The 22,965-nt window shown below is 41.5% G+C and overlaps 2 protein-coding genes across 6 annotated transcripts in view; one reads left to right on the top strand and one right to left on the bottom strand.

The window, feature by feature from the left end:
• nr5a2 (nuclear receptor subfamily 5, group A, member 2) overlaps positions 1-22,965 on the top strand; it is a 75,838-nt gene that overhangs the window by 46,175 nt on the left and 6,698 nt on the right. For 2 of the 3 annotated variants that reach the window (XM_061779247.1, XM_061779248.1), the window contains exon 7: positions 17,534-18,500. The exons of the other annotated variant lie outside the window; for it this stretch is intronic. In XM_061779247.1, coding sequence (XP_061635231.1) covers positions 17,534-17,781 — 248 coding nt within the window. In that variant the 3' untranslated portion in view covers positions 17,782-18,500. Of the gene's footprint in view, positions 1-17,533; positions 18,501-22,965 lie in introns of those variants that run through there. 3 annotated transcript variants of the gene reach the window in all.
• The window catches only part of LOC133480721 (adhesion G-protein coupled receptor D2), a 106,039-nt gene continuing 104,617 nt past the window's right edge, over positions 21,544-22,965 (bottom strand). For 2 of the 3 annotated variants that reach the window (XM_061779241.1, XM_061779242.1), the window contains one exon: positions 21,544-22,631. In XM_061779241.1, the coding sequence (XP_061635225.1) occupies positions 22,536-22,631 (96 nt within the window). In that variant the 3' untranslated portion in view covers positions 21,544-22,535. The remainder of the gene's footprint in view (positions 22,632-22,965) is intronic. The other variant, XR_009789355.1, reaches the window with a different exon arrangement.

Genomic DNA, 22,965 nt, shown 5'->3' with positions numbered 1-22,965 from the left:
CAAGGTAACGTAAATTGCAACAATACTGTCATGATTTTCAACGCTGTAAGAATCATCGTCTCAAGAGCATCATAAACTAAGACGAGCACCTGCCAAGAAATCTGAGCTGATTCTTACCGGTCAAAAACAAATCACTGTCTCTAGATTTACTACAGGGTTGGATCAAGTGTGGGATATGACAGCAGGGAAAGAACAACGGCCCCATTTGTGCAGTGTATCGATCAGCTCTCATGCCTCAATCTTCCGTGCACATTACATACAGTACAAAAAGAGCTACACAATCATAAATACACAGCTGTCAGTGAGTTATTTCTCTTTCACTGACATATTTCATTAATTCACATACAAACAAACTGTATTTATTTGTCTGAAGATTGAATCAGTGGTTGAGCAAAACACCTGATTTCTCCTTCCACTGAATTTTCATTTGTTCAGAGTGGAGCGGCTTCTTAGCGAGCACAGCACTGGGACTCAAGACGTGACCGGTGAGAATGTATTAGTATTAGCAGGCCTCAGTACCCTATGATCATGCTGAAGTATCCTTGAGATACTGACCCTCCCACTTGCTTCATTCTGTCTCAAATTTGAATGTTCTCTTGGTGCTCGGATAGATTTTCTCCAGGTATTTTGGTTTCCTCCCACATTCCATAAACATGCCTGGAGGGTGAATTAAAGATTGTCCATAGGTGTGAATGTGAATGTGTATAATTGTATTTGTGTCCTGTGATTGACTGGCCACCAGTCCAAGGTGTACCCCACCTCTCGCATAAAGGTGTCCACCTTAAAATCAGACGTGGTCTGTGGGGTAACTGCACGGAGGCGGGTTAGACAGGGTTTTCATAATTTGGCAGAGGCACAGACAGTGTATCTATTATTAAAAAAAAAAGGCAGTCTAAACATTGTGGGAGTTCACACAGGTGACTTCAGTCGCCACTAATCAAAGAAGCTCCTCTCTTTCCCTTTAAATGTGTCGCAATGAATCTGGCATGGAGACATCTCTGTGAGGTAGAGCGATCCGTGCATGACTGAAGCATTGTCATAGCTCTTGGCCAGTCTAGCAACAGGCAATGTAATTAAATACAGAATCAGCTGGTGATAACAACAGGAGGCTTTAATATGTCCGCGAACCTCATGTATCTATCCCCACCCACATTCATTTGTGTGGTCCCCCCATAGCTGTGTGCTGGCCGGTGGGATGATTGTAAAAATATAATACTGATGATAATAATAGTAATGCATTCAATGGATTGATTTCTACAATGATTCAGAGGCTTAGCTGCCCACTATTCACATATTTTGGAAAGAAATACCTCTGTCACCCACACGTCCAGGGAGCTCGCATATCTGTCTGCTTGTGTCCACTCAAATTCATCAAAATTGCATTAGACAAGCTTCGCCAAAAGTTAAACGTGGTCTCAAAAAGAGTACATTTAGACCAACATTCTGCCACCAAATTGTCAATGCGCCGATCGCCCTGTCAAAGGACACACCATCATTGTAGGGCTCCTGGTACAACCATCATAGCTCGATTGGCTTTAAATTGGCAAACAGACAGTGAGCCTTGCGCTGGAACAAAAATCAAGATACGCCAGTTGTTGTGTCGTCCATGAGAATACAGCCCATAATCTCTAGACTCCAGCTGATGAGAAAATATGTCACTCTGGTACCAAATACAGCGCAATACCTTTGTATAAAATCCTGCTTTGCAAGAATAGGATTAGAGGAAGCTCATATATGACAAAATCATTGACAAATACCTTCCTTGTGTAAACACAAACCGCAACAGGATGCACAACAAATTGCAGTCGTGGGGCCCTCTGTTATGTGCACTACGGGTCAAATGTTCAAAAGTAAAAATGCAATCAGATGGCCTGTCAATCATTTATAAAGGTATAAACGGGAATAGGGTCCCATCAGCCCTTCTGTATATGTAAACTTTACAGTAACAAGTGTTCCTGCTGTCTTTTCTAAGGAAATGACACTACTTTGTCTTTTATGACTGGCTTAACTCATGAAGAGTCATTAGCGTCAGTCATTGGTCAGTAATTAGCAACTACTCTAATAAAAAAAAAAAAATAAGAATAATATGTTTAACCCTCGGCACGGTGGAGGACTGGTTAGCACATCTGCCTCACAGTTCTGGGGACCGGGGTTCAAATCCCAGCCCCGCCTGTGTGGAGTTTGCATGTTCTCCCCATGCCTGGGTGGCTTTTCTCCGGGCACTCCGGTTTCCTCCCACATCCCAAAAACATGCGTGGTAGGTTCATTGAAGACTCTAAATTGCCCGTAGGTGTGAATGTGAGTGCGAATGGTTGTTTGTTTCTGTGCCCTGCGATTGACTGGGGACCGGTTCAGGGTGTACCCTGCCTCCCGCCCAAAGATAGCTGGGATAGGCTCCAGCAGCCTGCGACCCTAGTGAGGATAAGCAGTAAAGGAAATGGATGGATGAATACTAAGCTGGAACGATGGCTGGGTGAGTTAGCTGTCGGGGGAAGGAGGCGCCCTCCTTTTCTCTGGGGTCTTACAGTCGGTTGGGCTGGGCCCACAGGAGTCTAACCTTAGTTAATATACTCTTCACATTTTTATTACTCACGCTGTAGATATTTCGCACATTGGCCACATTCACCTCTCATTCAGGGTACCCTGGGGGGCTGGCACGAGGCATGATGATGCGGACACCGGGCGGCGTCCTGGCACATCTGTGCTGGTCTTTTGGTCCAGTTGCTCCCCTTCTCTGCCCTGCCAGTCCTCCAGTTTAATGCATTATACGCCAGTCAGGGGGAGGGCAGTGTCGGGCTGGGAGGAAACTCAGCCAGGTGTTCCAGCACTCTGGCCTGTTCTTTGGCACGCCATGCCTTTCCCTCGCTGGTTTTTAATGCACCACATGGGTGGGGGTGACGGTTACGATCATAATTGCCCCATGTCCGTCTTGCCTCACCCCCACCTGTCTCCCCATTTGTAATGCACGGCATTCTACCACACATGATCACCGTACAGGGATAATGGTTGCCAGTCAGGGACCTGGTAACCATAGTAATAGGGTGGATGGTGGGTGTTCACATGTCTCTTAGCTTGACTCCTGGGGCCTGTGCACCCGACCCCGTTTTGGTTGTCTGTTCACGGAGAGAGGGGTCTCCCCGCCTTCCTAACCCCTCTCCTGGCACCTTCACCCGTCATTGCTCGCGGGTGGAAATTGACATGGGCTGGCTGTTGGTGGGCTGTTGACTTTTCAGATGGTAGCTGGCTCCTGCGTTAGGCCCTGTTGTTGGTTGGGTAAGCCCGTGCTTTCAGGGGGTGGGATGCGCTGGGTGGGGGGGTAATCCTTTTTTGTCTGGCTGAATTTTCAATAAATATCACAATAATTTAAAAATAATAATTAAAAAAGTGGCACGGTGACCGACTGGTTAGAGCGTCAGCCTCACAGTTCTGAGGACCCGGGTTCAATCCCCGGCCCCGACTGTGTGGAGTTTGCATGTTCTCCCCGTGCCTGCGTGGGTTTTCTCCGGGCACTCCGGTTTCCTCCCACATCCCAAAAACATGCATAAATTGGAGACTCTAAACTGCCCGTAGGTGTGACTGTGAGTGCAAATGGTTGTCTGTTTGTATGTGCCCTGTGATTGGCTGGCAACCAGTTCAGGGTGTACCCCGCCTCCTGCCCGATGACAGCTGGGATAGGCTCCAGCACGCCCGCGACCCTAGTGAGGATAAGCGGCTCAGAAAATGGATGGATGGATAATTAAAAAATTAAACAGAGGGAGTATTTCAAACTGGCGGCATGGTGGCCGACTGGTTAGAGCGTCAGCCTCACAGTTCTGAGGTGCGGGGTTCAATCCCCGTCCCCGCCTGTGTGGAGTTTGCATGTTCTCCCCGTGCCTGCGTGGGTTTTCTCCGGGCACTCCAGTTTCCTCCCACATCCCAAAAACATGCATTAATTGGAGACTCTAAATTGCCCGTAGGCATGACTGTGAGTGCGAATGGTTGTTTGTTTCTATGTGCCCTGCGATTGGCTGGCAACCAGTTCAGGGTGTACCCTGCCTCCTGCCCGATGACAGCTGGGATAGGCTCCAGCATGCCCGCGACCCTAGTGAGGAGAAGTGGCTCAGAAAATGGATGGATGGATGGATGAGTATTTCAAACTCCCCTGTTACACAGCAAAACTGTTCCAACACAAAAGGCATATAGATCCACCATTCTGGATGGACATGCAGCGGAACAGGACAGGTTAAAAAAAACAAAAACTTATTTAACTTATTTTAGATTTTTAACAGAAACTTTGCTCACATATTTTTATAGAAGTTGATTGTGGACTTAATAAATACAAGCCGTGTATGGTAAAGTCGAAGTGTAGATATACTGTATAACCTTGTACATGTACCTACTGCCCCCAAATCACAAATGGAGCTGCATGGCATCACAGTCTTGCATAGCATGAGGATTGTCATCCATTGTGTTCCTGTATGATTGAGCACAGTACACAACCATGTGTCTAAACTATGGTGGTGGTAAGCTAGTGGTCAGGTGGCTTCTATAATACCATGCTCCCTTTGTGTGTGTGAGTGCGTGTGTGTGTGTGCGTGTGTGTGTTGCTTCTTTGGACAATGTGGTTACAAGACACCTCTGAGCAGACAGAGAACAGCGGGGCTTTAAGGTTTTGTGAGTGTGTGTGTATGCGTGTAAGTGTTTGTGTGTAACCAGAGACAGTGATTAAATGTTTTAAAGCACAGATGATCCAACAGGTGCCCTGGCTCACTCGCTCTGGTTCTCCAATCCTCGCTCTCTGGTCGCTGACCCCAACAAGCCATCACAGCTCCTTATTGGTCTTTTCTTACCCTGAATAATATTTTTAGTAACAAAGCCACATGAGTCTACTGTCTACTTACACACACGCGCGCGCGCGCGCACACACACACACACACACACACACACACACACACACACACACACACACACACAACTGCCATAGCTGTCCAACTGACTTTTCCTTTTAAGAAAGATTAACACAGACGTACAACTAGGAGCTGCAAACAACTGTTTCATAATTAATAGCAAATAATTTCTGGATCTAAAATAATCAATGTAATATGAAGTTATATTTTTAGGCATCCTCCTGTCATCCATCATGTCATGCCCTGACTTGTACAAGCTGCATTGGTGCACAGTGCTTTAGTGCCACCTGCCACTGGCATTAGATATGAGTGTTGTATGGGGCGGTAGTGCTACACCCTGTGAGGGAACGGCAGGACAAGATAGGACCGGACAAGGACAGAAGAAGAAGCATGTAGGACAAGGGTCGTGAACCCAGCTGTACAACTGAAGTGTGGTGGGAGTGATGATGTAAATTCTAAAAGTCTATAGGTGAGTGTGAGTGAGGGGATACCCAAGCAATTCGCATATTCATGAGTTTGTTTATTGCAATAAGTGCGTGGCCCCACATCCAGCAAAAAAGTCCCAGGGGTGTGTGCCTGTGGACACATGCAAGTGAATTGACACCGTTTCGCTTGCATAATGACTGACAGAAGTGTCCCATAATTGCTGTGCCTGCACCGCGGAGGCTGAAGACCCCACCCAATCAATCGAGAGGCGGGATCGGGTCCAGCAGCCCGGCGGACGGTACACATCCCACACCGAGGGACCCAGGGTTGCCCGCCGGCCCCACCGAGGTGAGCTGACAACCAGCCACCCGGTGGAGGCCGCAGGGGCCCCACCATCCCCACCAGTAGCCAGAGCGGGAGACCCGGGCGGGTGCCAACTGGCACCGCCACAGCACCCACGGAACATGGGCGAGTCACCATCACACCATCAATGCACAATCATGAGTCCACTGTGGAAAAACAAATCTTCAATTGTATTTTGGCAACTTAAGCTTCAAACATCCAGTACACACACTTTTCAGCTATAAAAGGCGGTGTGCAAACATGTCATCTCACATGAATACCAGGGCGGTGGGATTGGTGAGCCACCACCATATAGCAATTTGCACTTTAGTTGACTCCACTTTTCATGTGACGGGGGACCAAAATCACACAGAGAGCAAAGAAGTTGAAAGGAGTGTGAAAAATATGGTCCCACTCTCTTTAGTCAGCACTACCCACTGCTTTCCATCATCAAGAGAGAAAGCTCGGCAGTGAGAGTGATTGTGAAACAAGAGAGTGAGAGAGAGGAAGGGGCCGGGGAGCTATGGATTAACTGTCCTTCATGCCGAAAATATACATCCCCAGGCACTTGGTGTTGAATTATTAATTCAAATTTGTCAGAAAAAGAATAAGAGGCATCTATTGACGGGGAGACGGGCCCTTTAATGAGACCATTAAAAGGGGAGGCTTCCCACAACAGGCACCTTACCGACTGCTGCAGGAGTTTTAGGGGTGGAGGGGGGATCGCGGGCGAGGTACTTGACCCCCCAATGATTTTCTGTCACTTTATCATAAACAAGAAAGGTTGACTTGCCCCTCCACTCGGCAAGCCCTCCCACAGCTACTAAACAAACCGTGTGTATAATTAGCCAAGGGGCGCAAAAGTGCACTGAATGTAAACAAGGTTACAGAGAGCATGACAATATCTGCCACTATATTGGGGGTAATGAAGAGCTGCAGTTCACTCCAGATGAGGTATTTCTAATATTTTGTCAGAGTCATCCAGTTGAAGAGGAAAACCAACATTTTCGATACAACTCTCAGTATGATCAGTTTTCACCACTTTAATCTAGAAACACAAATGTAGACATAATGAGCCTCATTCACAAATAAATGCGTGGAAATGTTCTTACTCCGCACACAAGTTGAGCGTATACGCAAAATCACCGTCGGCTTCATGACGCGTGTGTACCGGTATAACTTTATAACTTTCTTAATCTTTATTCCATTTTCAAAGGTTTGTATCATACCTCTGATCTATTTCGCAATCAAAGCATGAAGTTGCGCAAGCAAAGCATGAAGTTGCGCAATCTGCTTGTTCCATGACAACTGCCAACATAACGACGTCGGCGGATACACACATACTGCACATACATACAGCACTTACAAGCACTTGAACAGAATGAGGGTAAAAGACATGTGAAGTGTCCTTTTCACTGTTATTTAGGACATTGGTCAACTCATTAATAAAATTCCCGATTTAATTATAGTTAAAATTATTATTATTGTTTTTATGAATGACTATAGTTTCAATACATTGTGACTCTTTGGTCAAAGATGTTTGTTGTTTTTTTTCCAAAAGCTGATCCTTCATTATCTGTGCATATGCGTGGTCTGAGGAGGTTCAAAATCTGTTCAAGGAGTATGCACATATTCAAGTAAGAACATATTGATGAATCACAGATTTGTCTGTCAAATGTGCGTACGCACGATTTAAGCACAAATTTGTGCATACGCCCTGTTATTGAATGAGGCCCATTGTCAGACAGTTAATATCTTTGCAAAGAAAGAAATTGTTTTCCAGCATTTGGATCTCATTACATTGTGCATGTTTCCCTGATGATGTGTCCGGCAAGCATAAAAGTTATAGGTAGCAATAGTGGTTGAAATGAGCAATTCAATGTACAGTACATTGCATCGCCTCATTGTATGACAAAACCACCAATGTCAGTCAAGAACTAACAGCATTTGCACATCATTGAGTTTAAGGAGAGATGGACTGTTTGTATTGTTGAGACATTTTTAGGAAGGTGGGAGAGCATGGATCTTTGGGTGCATCTGAGATTAGCAAGGTATTTCAATGTGGTTTTTACTCCAGGCGGCTAAAGACGGGGCCCTAAAATGAGCAGCGGGAGGACGAGAAGGACCTCAAAGAGCTAGTAGCTTCATAGCTGATTCTGGACTCTCAGTGTCCCTCTGGCAAATTGATTTTCATTATGCTGAGACAACATGATATTTTGTTTTAACTCAGCATAAAAAAGGATGCTGTCAATATTTCATCCTGCGACTTTACTATTATTTGACTGATAATTCTGTAACAGGTCCTTCCAATTACACTATTAAGAAAATCGCACAGAGAGGAAAAATCAGTGTAAACAAATTGCTCAGCTTCTTTGTCCTGTTAATGTCATATGGCGTCCTGCCACTAATGCACAGTCACCACCAACCAGATATTCATTTTTAAATCATCCATCCATCCATCCATCCATCCATCCATTCCCTATACTGCTTATTTTTACAAGGGCCGCAAGTGAGCTGGAGCCTATGGCAGTTGACTTTAGTCCCAATCACGGAGCACACGGAGACAAACAACTATTCACACTCAAAATCCCATCTATGGACAATTTCCATTTTTTTTAATTTTTAATTGACCTAAGAAGCATGTCTGTGGAATGGGGGAGAAAACCAAAGTGCCTGGAAATAACCCTCACAAGGACGGGTAGAACATCCAAACATGGTCTCGAACCCCAAACTTTAAAACTGTGAGGCAGACATACTAACCATTCATCCACCGAGCATCCACTGTTTGAATCATACAAAACAGAAAATCAGCAGTCAAATAAATGTTGAAATCATGCATCCTTTTTAGACTGGAAGCTCCCAGGTGTACCTGTCTGTTGAAGAAAAGCAAGCATCTGATCCAGGATGTAAATTCACTTCAGGACAAATCCCTAGCACCTTGCAGCCAGCATAGACAATGAGGAAGCTCTTCTCTCTCTTTCTCCTGCACAGAGCACCTTCTCTCTTGTTTATTTTATCACACCTCGGGCAATTTTGCCTCTATTCCCAACTCTTGACCCCTCTCAATTGCCTTGCCGAGCCCGCCAACCTGTCCTTGGGCGACAGAACAGAACAGACCGCTACCTGTTAACAACAACAGCCATGTTATCAACCAAGGTGTAGATTTGACCTAAAACAGTATATCCCCAACTGAACTGCACTCAGTTCTCTTTCAAAGCTTCATGACATCGTACCTCTTGACTGGTTAAAGGGAGGGTTTGACAGCTGGATGAACAAATTGAGCCTTCATACTTTAGTCTGACATGCTGACAAATGCATGTCCCCTTCGATGGTGTGCTCTGAGAGAAAAAGGAAGTGTGAGATGTTTGTAATTATTCATTGCTCACACTGAGGATTGTCAGCCCCTGGACAATGGGCTGGACGTTAGCTCGAGGGCATGTGGCTACAGTAAGTTACTGTAAGCCAGTGCAATGAGAGAATCACAGCGGAGGATAGCTTGTGTTCAGAGAACTAATGAGGCTTTTTCTTGAATGTATAAGAAGTCTGAGTGTGATATTTGTCAGATTCTTACAGCCTATTAAATATAGATGAGGCCTTTCAAGGGCATTTGTGGCTGTTTGCCTGTTTTCCCAAATTAGTCATCATAGGCCAGACTCCACTCAAAATAAAAAATAAAAATAAAAAACAACAATTTTCTTGAAAAAGCCCAAAAGGTGAGATTGAGGACTCTTTCCTGGTATCACCAATTTATCGCATCTATACCACTTGTCCTAGCTGACTTGGGGCGAATGGTAAACTACGCTGTGGAATGGTCGGCAGTTAATCACAGGGCACATATACACATTCACGCTGTCACACTGAGATGAGGTGCTTTGAATAGTTTGGTTAACTTATTTATCAACGTAACTAGGTTTATGTGGAAGCTATAGAGCATGTCTCAGCTGACTGTGGGCAAAAGTCAGACATCCCGGATTTGTCGCCAGTCAATCGTATGGCGCATACCTATGCATACCTACTCTCCAGTCACTGAGTGGGAATCGATCACATGCGAGGTGCATGAAAGTCAGCAGTGTGTGCCACTACACTATCAGTGACCCTGATCAGTAAATTGTCACCGTAAACATGACATATGCATCTCATCTCTATCCGATATGCTGGAATTTGGTACTACACCACTGTAAACCACATTAAAGAAACATACAGTATACATGACATCTCTCTCACCACATCTGTGAACGTGTCAACTGAATCACTCCTTTTGAATTGTGAAAGTCTACAAAATGCTGTGGCCACTCAGTATACAAGTACTGTAGATGGTTGGAAACAGGAGATTAGTCAATACTTGGGAGTAATTGGTATCTGGACTATAATTAGTACAGAGGGTGCATTTTTTTGGGTAGCACAAAGGCACATAACGTAGTTGTCAACAAGTGTACGTATGCTTTTATATAACAATATTTAAATCATCCTTGAGTATTAAGAAAATGGCTATACAAATTTGCTGTATTATGATTATTATTTTAGTAGTAGTAGTAGTAGTTGTCGGAGTATATATTTTTTTACCATTGCTTATGTTTGTTAGTCTTATTTGCAATTCATCAATTCTTAATTTACTGTTCACGTTCACTATTTAATTGATAAGTGTTAGTTTCTAAATTAAAGATCAAGATGCAGTCGTTTAGCGCTTGATGAGATGATTCAATCTGTTCTCGCGTGCTGAGCAAGTCTGTGTATCCCATTAGTCTCCAGTGTATTGAATTTGACAGTAACCCCATTAATTGTTAAGAACCACATTCGGCACCAGTCGTACTCCTCGTTTTTCTTTTTTTTCTTTTTGCGTCTGAGAGGGAATTCCCCAAAAGGGACTTGGAGGAAAACAAGTGAGCCAAGCTCTCCAGGGTGCAACGCGTTTGCTGGCAAGCATAAATAGAAAAGCTCTTTAATGGTCTAATGGCGTGGCAATCTCCTGCTGAGGAAAGGCACACGTTCATGTGAATTGTAAGTAGAGTACTGATGGGAGCTGAGGGGAATGTAGTCCAACTGTGTGTGTGTGTGTGTATGGGTTTGGTTATCTCACGTGTTTATGGTTACATGAGTGTCAAGTGTAAAACATATTGTGATATTCTACGACAAACACAACTAATGGGCACTGTACCATAACTCAGTGGGCTACTTAAGCGAAAACATTATCCATGCGCCCGTTGCGCCTTGTCCCGTTCGTTCATTTGATCCGATTGCCCCTGCGGCTCTGATTGTTAGCATCACATGCACAAACGCACAGGTGCAGAAGTGATTTCCCATTGAAAACACACCTCTACGTGTCACCAACTGTAGCTACTCAGTCCTTGACTTGGTCCCTTTGTCCCACACAGTCAAAGGTCATCAGGTTCTCATTTATTGACACCCTTTTTTCTGATTGGAATTTGGAGCCAAACTGCTTGGTGAATTAATAATGCATAAAGTAGCAGAGGACGCTGTTGACATGATAACAAGGCAAGTGGGATGCAATAAAGAGGCCTGGACTCCGGTTCAAGTCCTCTTGAAAGTGCCGCAGTAGTAGCAAAGGGTGGTCCAGCTTTGATAGGCTCATATAATGGCCTATTGGAAGGCCAGAGCCTGATGGCGGAAGTCACTTGTTTGTCTACTGGTTTACTGACAGCACTTGACTCAATATCTGTTTATGGCCTGCTAGCTTTTATGTGTTGTTTTGAAACCCAGAGGGAAGCACATGTTGTGACACTTGAAAGGAGTGAATCGGCAGCATGTGACACAGACATTTATTGATTTGGGACACTGAAAGTGAAAGAACATGGACTATGTTTGTCATGTTGCCCTGACAGGCGGCAGCTTGTACAAGGAAGTCATGGCAGTAAATTGTAGTGTGATGAAGGAAGAATGGAGATTTTCTCTTTTTTCTTTGAGAAATTGTGTCAGGGGAAAGGGGCTATACTGTATTTGTGTTCAAGGTGGAGTCAAGCACTTGCATTAGTCCAGGTGTAGCGTGTGGAAATCCAGTAATGTGTAACCTCTGAAGTTGAGCTTGTACAAAAAAAACACGAGACATCCGTGCTGGAGCATCTTCTTTGGCTTTTTTTTTGTGATGTTTATTCCAAAAGAAGCATCACCTTCAACAAGGTGTGTTTTAGAGAAGAGCAGAATAATCTGAGACGCAATAATGAAGACAATACATCAGAACCTATGTGTGTTATGAGGACAATCATGAGTTACTGTCAAATTATTAGTTACAATACAGTGTTTCATTGTAGATAGCATCCATAATGTAACATGGCATTGATTAAGACTTTTTATTTTTTTTTATTTGTATATTTTACTTATTGTGTAGCAGTGTAGTTAAAGCGGATAAAAACCCAAGATGTCAAAACAGTATTATATTTTAAATGTGCATATCTTTATCAGCTACTGTTTACTTAAGTCGATGAAGTATATATTCTAAAAAAAATACGTTTAAAGCATAGCATTTACTAGCTTACGGGGGGCGCCATTTTCAGGTCTTTTCATTCTTGTCAGAGTGCAAATTTGTGAAAATTGACATATGTGCACCAATTTCTGCCTGCTTTGTTTTCAAAGAAAACTAAACACTTAGTAAATATTCAGCAACCACAAGCTATATATTGGACTTTATTTCATGGTTGAAAGCTACATAATAAACCATGATCACAAACATCTAGTGTTGTTGAGTAACTCATTACATTACTTTTATGTAATTTAACTACAAAATATATACAATTCCAATCCATTACATTACTGGGAGAAAATGTGTAATTAAATTACAGATGCGTTTGGAAATTTCCATGATTACAATTTTTGTTAAATTTGTAAAATAGCTGCAAAAGCCTGGATTTTCACTTCCTCCTTCTAAAGCCGACGCTTGTGGGCTTTCACCGCCATTCTTCGCAGTCTCAAACATGCCATACTTTTCCAAATACAACCTCCAAGCGCCATCTTGTGCTGCAATCTATTTGTCTGACATTTTGAAACGATTGGAGTTTGAACGGTTTCATCTTTTTTCTGGAACACGCAGTTATCTAGGTTGTCATATGATTCGATATTGTCTTAATCGTGCACACTTTTCAGTAGGTCAAAATAGTCTGGTATGGTGTGGTGGTTTTCCACATTATGTACAAATATAATACGAAATTTTGTTTTATCATGTAATGTATTTTGTTTCATCATGTTTTGTTATCAGTTTATTATTTGTGTAAAGTACAAATATATAGTTAATTCCAAAATAATGATCTATGGTTTTAATCCACTTTTTAGTGGAAACATTGAAAGGTCCTGTTGATGTATTCATTCAAAATTAAGAAAAGTCATCAAAATGTCATCAAATGTAATTAGATATATTGATTTGAGGAAGTAATTGAAATATTTACACAACTGTTACATTTTCAGCAGGGTAACTTGTAATTGTAAACAACTACATTTCCAAAGTAATCTCCCCAACACTGCAAACATCATCATCTACAAGTACTTACCGAGTTGTGAGCCGAGATGGATTTTTCTTTCACATCAAGAAGTTGGTGGACACTGCTTTCACTCTTCGCTACGCTTCCTCTGATGGCCGCAGTATGTTTTCCATCTCAGCGATGGTGTACGGAGGATCGAATGATTAAATCCATCGTTCTCAACATCTATCACCCATCATAATTCATTAGCAGCAGGCAAGGTGCAACTGCAGCTGCGACGTGATTTTTGGTGAAATAATCTTTAGCTGCAGTAAAGATTATTTCACCAAAAATGGCTGCTCGCTTACGTTCATTAATTATTCCGTTTAATTCTTATTGCACAAATGCAATATTAATCACCATACCGTGATTTGACTATTGCTGGCAATTTTGAGTTACGTTCAACTTTAACATGTTGTTACACTAGTATGACAGTTAATGACGAGGCAAAAGTACAAAAAAATTGTTTTTTTTCTTTGAACCTTTCCAATATTTTGTATTTGCCACTTTCAGAACAGTTCTGGTTCATTGTACTCGCTGCTTGAGTAAAATAAATCAAGTGAGAGGATGTTTTCAAAATGTATTCGTGTTCATTGCAAAATCAAACCATACGCACTGACGAGAATGTCCTTTTCTTATACCAACACGGTGCAATTAATTAACATTAATTATGCACGGTCACCTGTCCTCAAATGCCCCATGCATATACAGTCCATTTATAAACTTGTCCTTGCCTCTTGGAGGCGCAAAAGATACAAATATACAGAAAAAGTTACACATTGTTTAAATAAAACACATCTGAAATTGACTCCATTAGTTAAGAATGTTAAAATGTTATTCAAAACATTGCCTGCACAGTTTGTAATGTTCTTAATGTTTGCTGCTGTTTGATTTCCTCTGGGAATTTCCTTTTTAATCAAAACAAATCTAAGGTAGAACAGTTTGTGTTCCGTTTTAGAGGTTCCAGTGTACGTGTTTGTGTGTGTTACTGTAGGCAAGTTGGAGGGGAGAGAGTGTGTGTGGAGGGAGGGGGGGTTGGCAGTGTACCAGTGTAAAAATACACTTTGGCAGCACTGATAACATCGAGTCTTCAAGTCTCATTAAAAGGCACAGCAGGTTCTGAGAAGAGAAGTGTGTGTGTGCGTGTGTGTGTGTGTGTGTGTGTGTGTGCTTTTGCATTAAGTCACTGGCTTCAGTGTGATCGGCCGTCAAATGGAACAATGTATTCTGCAGGACCTCAGGGTTTCCATTTGAGTATTCGGACGTAGCGCTGGGATGAACTGTGTCTGTTTTATGTGTAAAAAAATAAATAAATAAATAAAATAAAATAAAAAGTTGCTAATTAGTCCCACTGTGACTGAACGACGAGATAGAGGAAGAGAGGGAGAATAGGCGCTGAGGTGGTGACGAAAAAGGAGAGCACTTAGCACACTTAACGCTTCGACCTGACACTGTCTGGAGATTGTTGATCGACTGTTGTTTTTTTGTTGTTGTTTTTTTTTATTATTATTGTCTCCCGTTATGTAAATATACAGCATATCATTTACTATGACTGCCTGCTTCCAAAATTAAGAGTTTGTTCTTTTCTTTTATCTTTTTTTGACTCATCACGTTTGCAAATTGTAGACAATAAGCAAGCCCTTCATATAGAAACCCACATTCATTATTATTTTTTTTAAAAGGGCCACTGATAATAATTAGCAATTAAAATGTGGTCTTTTTGCCTCACTTTCACCCTAATCAGCTTGACAGAGAGACATACTTAATTCTCTGTAGTAACTCCCTCCCGCAACAAACTATATACACACGCCACACACACACAAATATTAATCCATCTCATCTTGGCACTAATGTTGCTGCAGATGTTAATCAACTAAACAAAGACTGTGGCAGCCATGCAATGACCATCAAATCGCAATAAATCCAAAAAAAAATATTTTGAGGAATATGCTGTTTACTCATCATCAAAATTAATCCATTCTGGAGACTGCTGATCTTGATTCAAACTTTAAGTTAACAGGACATTTTGGACAATTCTATGCCTCCAGCTTTGTTGTAAGTCTTTTGGAGACGTGTTTTGTTCCGCCATGACTGCCCCAGTGCATAAAGCAATGTCCATAAAGACATAGTTGGATGAGAACACCTCCGGGATGAATTGGAACAGAGATTGTGTACCAGCCCCTCTCTTGGGTGTGTAACCTCTGACCTCACATATGTTCTTTTAGACAACCGTTTCCACAGACACACTTCAAAATTCTATCGTCTCTAAAATCCTTTGAGATCTGGCGGGTATGCAAAAAGGTGACAAAGCTTTTCTCTCATTTTACTAAAAGTTGCATAGCAAATCAGAAAATGTTCTTACATGCACCATTATAAAAACAACAACTTCAAATATGTCTATTTTTTTATTCCTCGTGTGACATCCCGCTGCAACACCAATGGGCCTGTTGCGTAAGACTAGGCGGCAGTGCTGGTGCTGGTCCAGAAATGTGGCAGCGGGTCACACGGCTGAGTGACAGCAGGAAAAAGCATGTCGTGTTTGTTTGGACTCCCTCTTTGTCACCCCCCTCCTCCTTCCCCACGCACGCACACCCCTTTCCTGTCCTCTTTTTGGCCTTATTTAGCCCCCCGCCGTGTCACGCTGAGGTCACGGTGAGCATGCGCGCGCGCGCACACACACGCACAAACACACGGCACGACATGAAACACAAGAGCGCCCACACAAACACACATGCATACAGATTGCAATAGCATGGTCGAGTGCATCATAGATGGAAGTGCCTTGAAGGAGCTGCTTCTCATACTCTCGACCTCATTAGCTGCTGATTTATCTCACCTCCCTGCTAATGCTCTGAGTAGTGTGTGCATGTGTGTGTGTTCGAGAGTAATACAGTGCAAGCGAGAAAGAAATATTGTGTGTATTTCCATGGATTAGTGTCTGATTATACGTGTGTCTGGGAAGTAAGAAAGATTAAGTGCATGCGATGGATGTGTGTGCACATTTGTGTGTTCGTACCATGTGATTGCGCATGTGTGTGCGTCTGGAGGTGTCAGAGAAACAGGGACGCTGTTGTTACGCATTAGCCTACATAAGCACACCCAACCTGAGGTCAAACATATTAATAAAAGATCTCTCACGCACACGCATACTGCAGACAAGACACACAAGAAAGTCACTGTGCTATCTCATTAAAAAAAATCCTTCAGCCCCGCACTTCATAATCATGACGCGCTGTAGTCCACCATTATCCATTTAGCACATTTTCCACTTGTCTTGCAATAATCTGCAGGAGCCCCCAGTGAGCTTATTATTGTTATTGCCAAGGAAAAGTGCTTGTGGCAGCAGACGCAGGTATGATTTGGGAATAATGCCACATTTGAATTTGCACAAGGAACCAAGAATGAAGAAGAAAAGAACCTACGCCAAAAACACTTGCACTCTTGTTGCACTCTGCAAGTGTTCACTTCTTGGAGAAGTCGTTTATTTATTATGACCTTGTTTTGATATGACAAAAAAGGATGGCTGTAAATCTGCCCTACATAATTTATTGACTCACAGGGATTGAATCTCAGGAGGACAATCCCTTTTTTTCTTCTTTTTTTAAGCCTTTACCTGATTTCTTCTGCACAGCAGTCCCAAGAGATAGCTGTAAGCCAAATAAAGGAAACTCGCATGTTTTGTCATACAGCTTGTGTTGAAACCAAACAATTCATAAAAATTAGGTTATGGGTGACTCATTTTTGTCTTGGAACTATCACCACAATGCCATACTAAACAGAGTAGAAATAGTGGTTTGAAAACCCTCACAGGTTTTTTTTTTTTTTTTTTTTTTCTTTCTTTTCCTTGCGTTGAAGTCAATTAATCACAGAGACGACTATAGAGGAAGTAATGTGTATTGTGGTAGAATTTGGTTACGATAGCATAGCTTTAAGATGGAGTGAAAAGACAATGGTGGGGTTAGATTAAACTGTGAAGAAAATAGCAATCTGAGTGGAGAATTCTGATCGATGAATTAAAAAAGGGGGCAAGATGACCGTTAATTTGTATAAAGATTATGTGCTGTTTAATTGTGCATTTTTCTGGGGCGTTGGTTGTGTGATAGAAAAATAGGAGTTGTAGCACGTAATTTATGATGACTCAGACAGGTAACAACGTCACAGGACGTTTTTCGCAATAGGACTGCAGCTATCGAAAATTTGACCTATTTGCTTGGAACACTTTGAGGTCAGAGCTCATTTAATAGTTTCTAATTCCTAGTTTTCTTGAATGCAGCATGAAGCTAGTCCCCGCTACTTTTTAACCTTTGTGCCACCATATCTCTCACAGAGAAAAGTTAAGTCGGCCAAAGCTTCATGACATGCAAAAAATCCAGTGGATCTGACCTCTTCATCTTTCCTTACTTTCTTCTGTAGATGTGAAGAACCTGGAGAATTTCCACCTGGTCGAGAGCGTCCAGGAGCAGGTGAATGCGGCGCTGTTGGACTACGTCATGTGTAACTACCCGCAGCAAACGGACAAATTTGGTCAGCTGCTCCTGCGGTTGCCAGAGATTCGAGCCATCAGCCTGCAGGCCGAAGAATATCTTTACTACAAACATCTGAATGGCGACGTGCCCTGCAACAATCTGCTCATTGAAATGCTCCATGCCAAGAGAGCTTAGGAGGGAACTGCACTACCCTCAACACCTTGTGAGGAGTGAGGCCAAAAATCTCCTGCTTTTATTTAAATCCACCTCAGCCCTGATTTGACAGCGTAAAGGAAAAACTTTGACAAATACACACAAACTGAGCGTTCACATGTATGAACAGCAAGAGGAAAAAAGTGCAGATACAGGACTCAAAGAGGAACACTTGAACTAAACAAAGATTCAGTGTTTATAACCAGTGACTCTGAGAAAGGACGTTGTATAGCATGTGGACTTGAGTTGAGACTTTACTTTTAGCTCTGGTTGGTACTGTACAGACGAGCGTTCATGTGGTCAACCAAAGCGGAATCTTACCTGCTATCACTGAACTCATCGATACAGCAGCGGCAGCTTGACCTGACCAAAAATGTGAGGAATGACTGTTAAAGAAAGAAAGCCCTGCAAATGAATTGCCCTCATTAATCAAAACAGTACTAGTCCCATAACAGAAATAAGTTGGTGGGTCCCCTTATTTGACCCCCTTGAGTCCTTTTGAACAATGTACCTCAGAAAGTCTAACAGTAAATATATTCCGTTAATAATATCAGCTAAAACAATAGTGTATTTTGATTTTTCCTGCAAAAAAAAAAAAAAAAAAAAAAAAAAACACACCCTTTTTAGTACCAAACAAATGGAACAAAACAAACTGTGGTTCGGGACGTGGTTATAGCCTGCCTTTGCCCAGAAAGACCAAAGCTTGCTGCAGAAGAAGAAAATTACACACAACCTTTATAATCAGTATTATTTAAAAAGGAAAACTGCAAAAAATGAAAAAAATATTGTGATGTCACAGTTATGTGAGTCTTGCCTTATTTCATTACCATGCTAACTAACTGTGCAGACGTGAATGAAAATATGTAAAAATATATATAAATAAAGTGTTAATGTTGTAAAATTTTAAAAAGGAATAATTACAGGTGTTTACATTCATGTGGTAATATGGGAGACAACTGTGATGATGCATAAATTGCAAGGCAATGATTTCCTAAAAAGAGGACATCAATGACATGGGGAAAAAATGGTTGCTTTCTTTCTTGTTGTTGTGTGTACAGTGTTTTTTATTTCCGTTTGAATCAGTACTTAAATTATGTCGTGAGACACTAAAATCATTAAGGAATCACATAAAATATTAATTTCTGTCTGCTGGCATTCAAACATGTCTCTTCAGTATTGCTGTATAAGTTTCAGCTTCTCCTTCCACTTTTTTGTACAACTTTTATTCATTATTTACAGTGCTATACCTTTTTGATGTACAGAATGTCACTGGTTATACTTAATAATGAAGATAATTTATTGCGTCTATTGGTTTCCATCTTTGTGTTACATGACATGAGGTTTCGGCGCCACAATAAATTTGTCTACTGTAGAATGTTCTGGTTTTGTTTCTACAAGCCCTGCCCCAATGAAGGGATTTCACACACACACACACACACACAAAAACACTGATTTAAAGCTTAATTTACTTAAAGGAAACACAAATGCCATTTTTCTGCACAATAAAAGCACATAAAGCAAAAGTTGGGGTGCTTACGTTCAAATGGAAATGTATACTGTTTGACAATATAGATCATGTTCAAACTACGACCTGCGGGCTATTCGCGGTCCGCCGTCCATTTTTTTACAGCCCGCTGCATATGCTGAAAATATTTAACACGCCTGCAACTCCAAATTTTCCCTCCCTCGATATATTGCCATGTGCTGTTTTCCTCGTCCCTCCCCTCCAAAGAGACTGAATAACAAGAGGGTTCACTCTGTGCATTGATCTCAGTACATGGGCGCATTTGTTTCATAGTGGAATGAAAGCAGTGATTCCCCTTGTCAGCCATCATGTCTCTTTGTCTATGTGGAAGGAGGCGGGGCTGCTAGCATACTCACACATGTAGCAAGTGAGGGGAAATTAGAGCAAAAAGGACAATTACATAGCCAAATATCGTGCCAGGTGTGGAACTATTTTGGGCCATCTGCGTTAGTGTTGGCATCACCCCAGCATAATTCAATGCTGTCCAATCGAAGCAGGTTATTACATACACTTTTAAAGCGGCACAAATAGTCCAGACGAGAACTCAGTTTCAAACGCTTAACGTAAAAAAAAAAAATTTTACATTGCTTAATGTCCAAAAACTGTGCTCAATCGAGACCAAAATGTATTGTATGTGGATATAATCGGCCTCGCCAGACCACTTTTGCTGGGGCACATGCCCCAGTATAAATGAGCTTTGCCCTGGCATGCGGCGGGGACTGGCCTTCTGGAGTGCCAAGTGTTTTCCCGGTGGGCCGGTGCGGCCGGAATGAAAAAAAAAAAATTTCTGTGTAGTTGTTAGTGTGTTGCATCCACCGCAGTGTTTCCCATTCATTTATTTGCGACCTGCTCATGATGGATGCGACCCTCCCCAAAAGTACCTGCAATGAATGAACCATGTTAGTTTTTTTAGAAAGGTAGCTTGTTGAAGTCTAGCTCGCTGGCAGTAAATTATGTCACATAAAATTAAAATATTAACATATACATATAATAACATATACTATTTCCAGCAGAATTAGTTGCCCACTGCCAAAACAAAATCGTAAAAAAAAAATTTAAATAACCATCATTTTCTCATTATTGATGAGTTTCAGTCAAGTGGGCAAACAAATGTGTTTGAAAGTTGAAACAAATGTAGCTTTTTGATTTTTAACTATTTATGTTGTACTGTAAATAACCTTATTTCAATAGTTCAAATAAATGTTCGTCTTTTCATTTAAGATGACTTGTTTTTATTTGTGTTTGTTTTGACCATGGTTGCCCCGAGAGAACGCATGTCAATCATCTGGAGAGATACAAAAATCTCACTGTATGTATTTTATTATTGGGTTGAAAAAATACAATTTACTTTAAATAAGTGTGTAGTTTTGTATTTGTACTTAGAGGCCCCATATTTTGGCTATTTTGACCTCCATAGAGGGACTCTAACATGGACTTAGTATAAAAGTGTCAATTTCAAGTGTGTTTGGAATACAAAGATAATACGTATCACCTTGAATTTCTGGTAGAGGCTAAATGTTAAATAAAATGTGAACATGGACTATTGGAGTCTTTACTGCAAATGGCTGTTCATTAATTATTCCACACAGATCTCAGTGTTTTAATTGGCACAAACTATTGTTCACTTACATGAACATACTGTATTAAAGCTAGCTAACCAAATATAGTATGCTTTTATTTCTTCTTAAGGTGCTTTGTTAAAGTTTTTGGACAACAAAAACAGCAACCCTCTTCAAATCAAAGGAGGATTTTATTTAGGTTTCTCTGTTAAGTTATAACTTTAAAAAAAAACTAAACTGTATTTGGAACTTTCAAAGCTGAGTCACAGCCCTAGTAACAAGTGGTATTGTTAACAAATAGTAACAATCCTGAACTATTTGCCTTTTTACCTTTAACCAAAAACTTTGATGTAGAAGCTTTTCAAATTATACAATAATATATATAAAGACAAAATATAATTGCTTGATGGATTGGATTTAGCGTGTTTAATAAATTTATAGTTGAAGAATTTTAAAGTGGTCCTTGCGTCCTTCAATTTTCTTTATACGGGCTTCGAGGAAAAAAGTTTGGACACGCCTGAGGTAGATACTACAATAGTACGTAAAGATGACTACATCTTTGTGTAAATGCATGCATGTGTGTGTGTGTGTGTAAGAGAGAGTGAGAGTGTTGCCCACACAGTACACACAAAACATCAAAACACAATTTTCTCCAACATATGACCTTTTTAAAATGTTTTTTTTTATTGTCACAGTACTAGCATAACAACATTGGAGAGCCAAAAGTTAAAAAGACAAAGAAAATGCCATTTGCTTCCATGGAGACTTGCTACATAACATATACCATTGGTACCAATTGTGAGATGACAAACTACTCTTTGTTTTTGATTGTTTGACACACCATTGTAAGTAAATACACATCCATCCATCCATTATCTACACCGCTTATCCTCACTAGGGTCGCGGGTATGCTGGAGCCTATGGTATGCCGCAGCTAACTGCGGGCAGGAGGCGGGGTACACCCTGAACCGGTTACCAGCCAATCGCAGGGCACATATAAACAAACAAGCATTCGCACTCACATTCATACGTATGGACAATTTAGGGTCTTCAATTAATTAATTAACCTACCGTACATGTTTTGGGGATGTGGGAGGAAACCGGAGTACCCGGAGAGAACCCACACAGGCACAGGGAGAACATGCAAACTCCACACAGGTGGGGCCGGGATTTGAACCCCGGTCCTCAGAACTGTGAGGCAGATGTGCTAACCAGTCGTACACCGTGCTGCCATAAATACACATTGCTGTAATCATTTTATATAATATACTGGAATTCATGTTACGTAGTTGTTTAATAACAAGAGCAATAAAAGAGTAGCCTAATTAAGTCTAAAACACGACAGTTACATACTGTATGTACATTATCGTACACAACCGGTTCACAAAGATGCTCCATTATTTCATTTAAGTGTTAAAATACAAACTTTCCTATCACAATCCAATTTGGGACAGTACTGATACAGAACCCTTACTAAAAAGTAGCGATTCCGATTCCGCTCCAGAAAAATGTAATCCCCGTTGTCATTAGTAAAGGTTAGGCCTTGATAAAAAAGGAAACATCCATCATACATACACAAAAAAAAAAGAGACTCACAATTTAGATTTGAGGGTAGAGTAGTTAGGCCCTTCTATGATGAAGCTGACGGTCTTCTAAGTTGAGAAGCAAGAAGCAGTAAGCTCCAGCTCCACGGGGACACGGAGACTGCAACCAGGTGGTGACGCTTCCGCTTGTTTGGGAGGGAGCTCCTGTGTCGGAGGAGGTGGGAATATTCATTTGCATTCAAGAATACAAGAGTTAAGTTATCATTACCAACAATGGGCTCTGCCGTATAGCAAACAATTTGGACTCAGTACTTTTTTCGGTATGCTACATGTTGTTATTCTCGGTTTATTTTGCTCAAGGACTTCCTCTACAGGACACAATAGTGAATACAACATTCATTCAATGATAAGCTTTACATCACAACTCATGAATACTTATTTAATATCCAATATCTAACCAAGGAAAAAGAAACAGAAGCACGAAGGTAAGGTCAAGTGCTAAAGAAACCAAGCTAATGAAAGACACCAACAGAACTTG

Source organism: Phyllopteryx taeniolatus, chromosome 7, assembly GCF_024500385.1.
Source record: "Phyllopteryx taeniolatus isolate TA_2022b chromosome 7, UOR_Ptae_1.2, whole genome shotgun sequence".
Lineage (NCBI taxonomy): Eukaryota > Metazoa > Chordata > Actinopteri > Syngnathiformes > Syngnathidae > Phyllopteryx > Phyllopteryx taeniolatus.
Note: the sequence above shows the minus strand (reverse complement) of the source record. Positions and strands in the feature narration are given on the sequence as shown.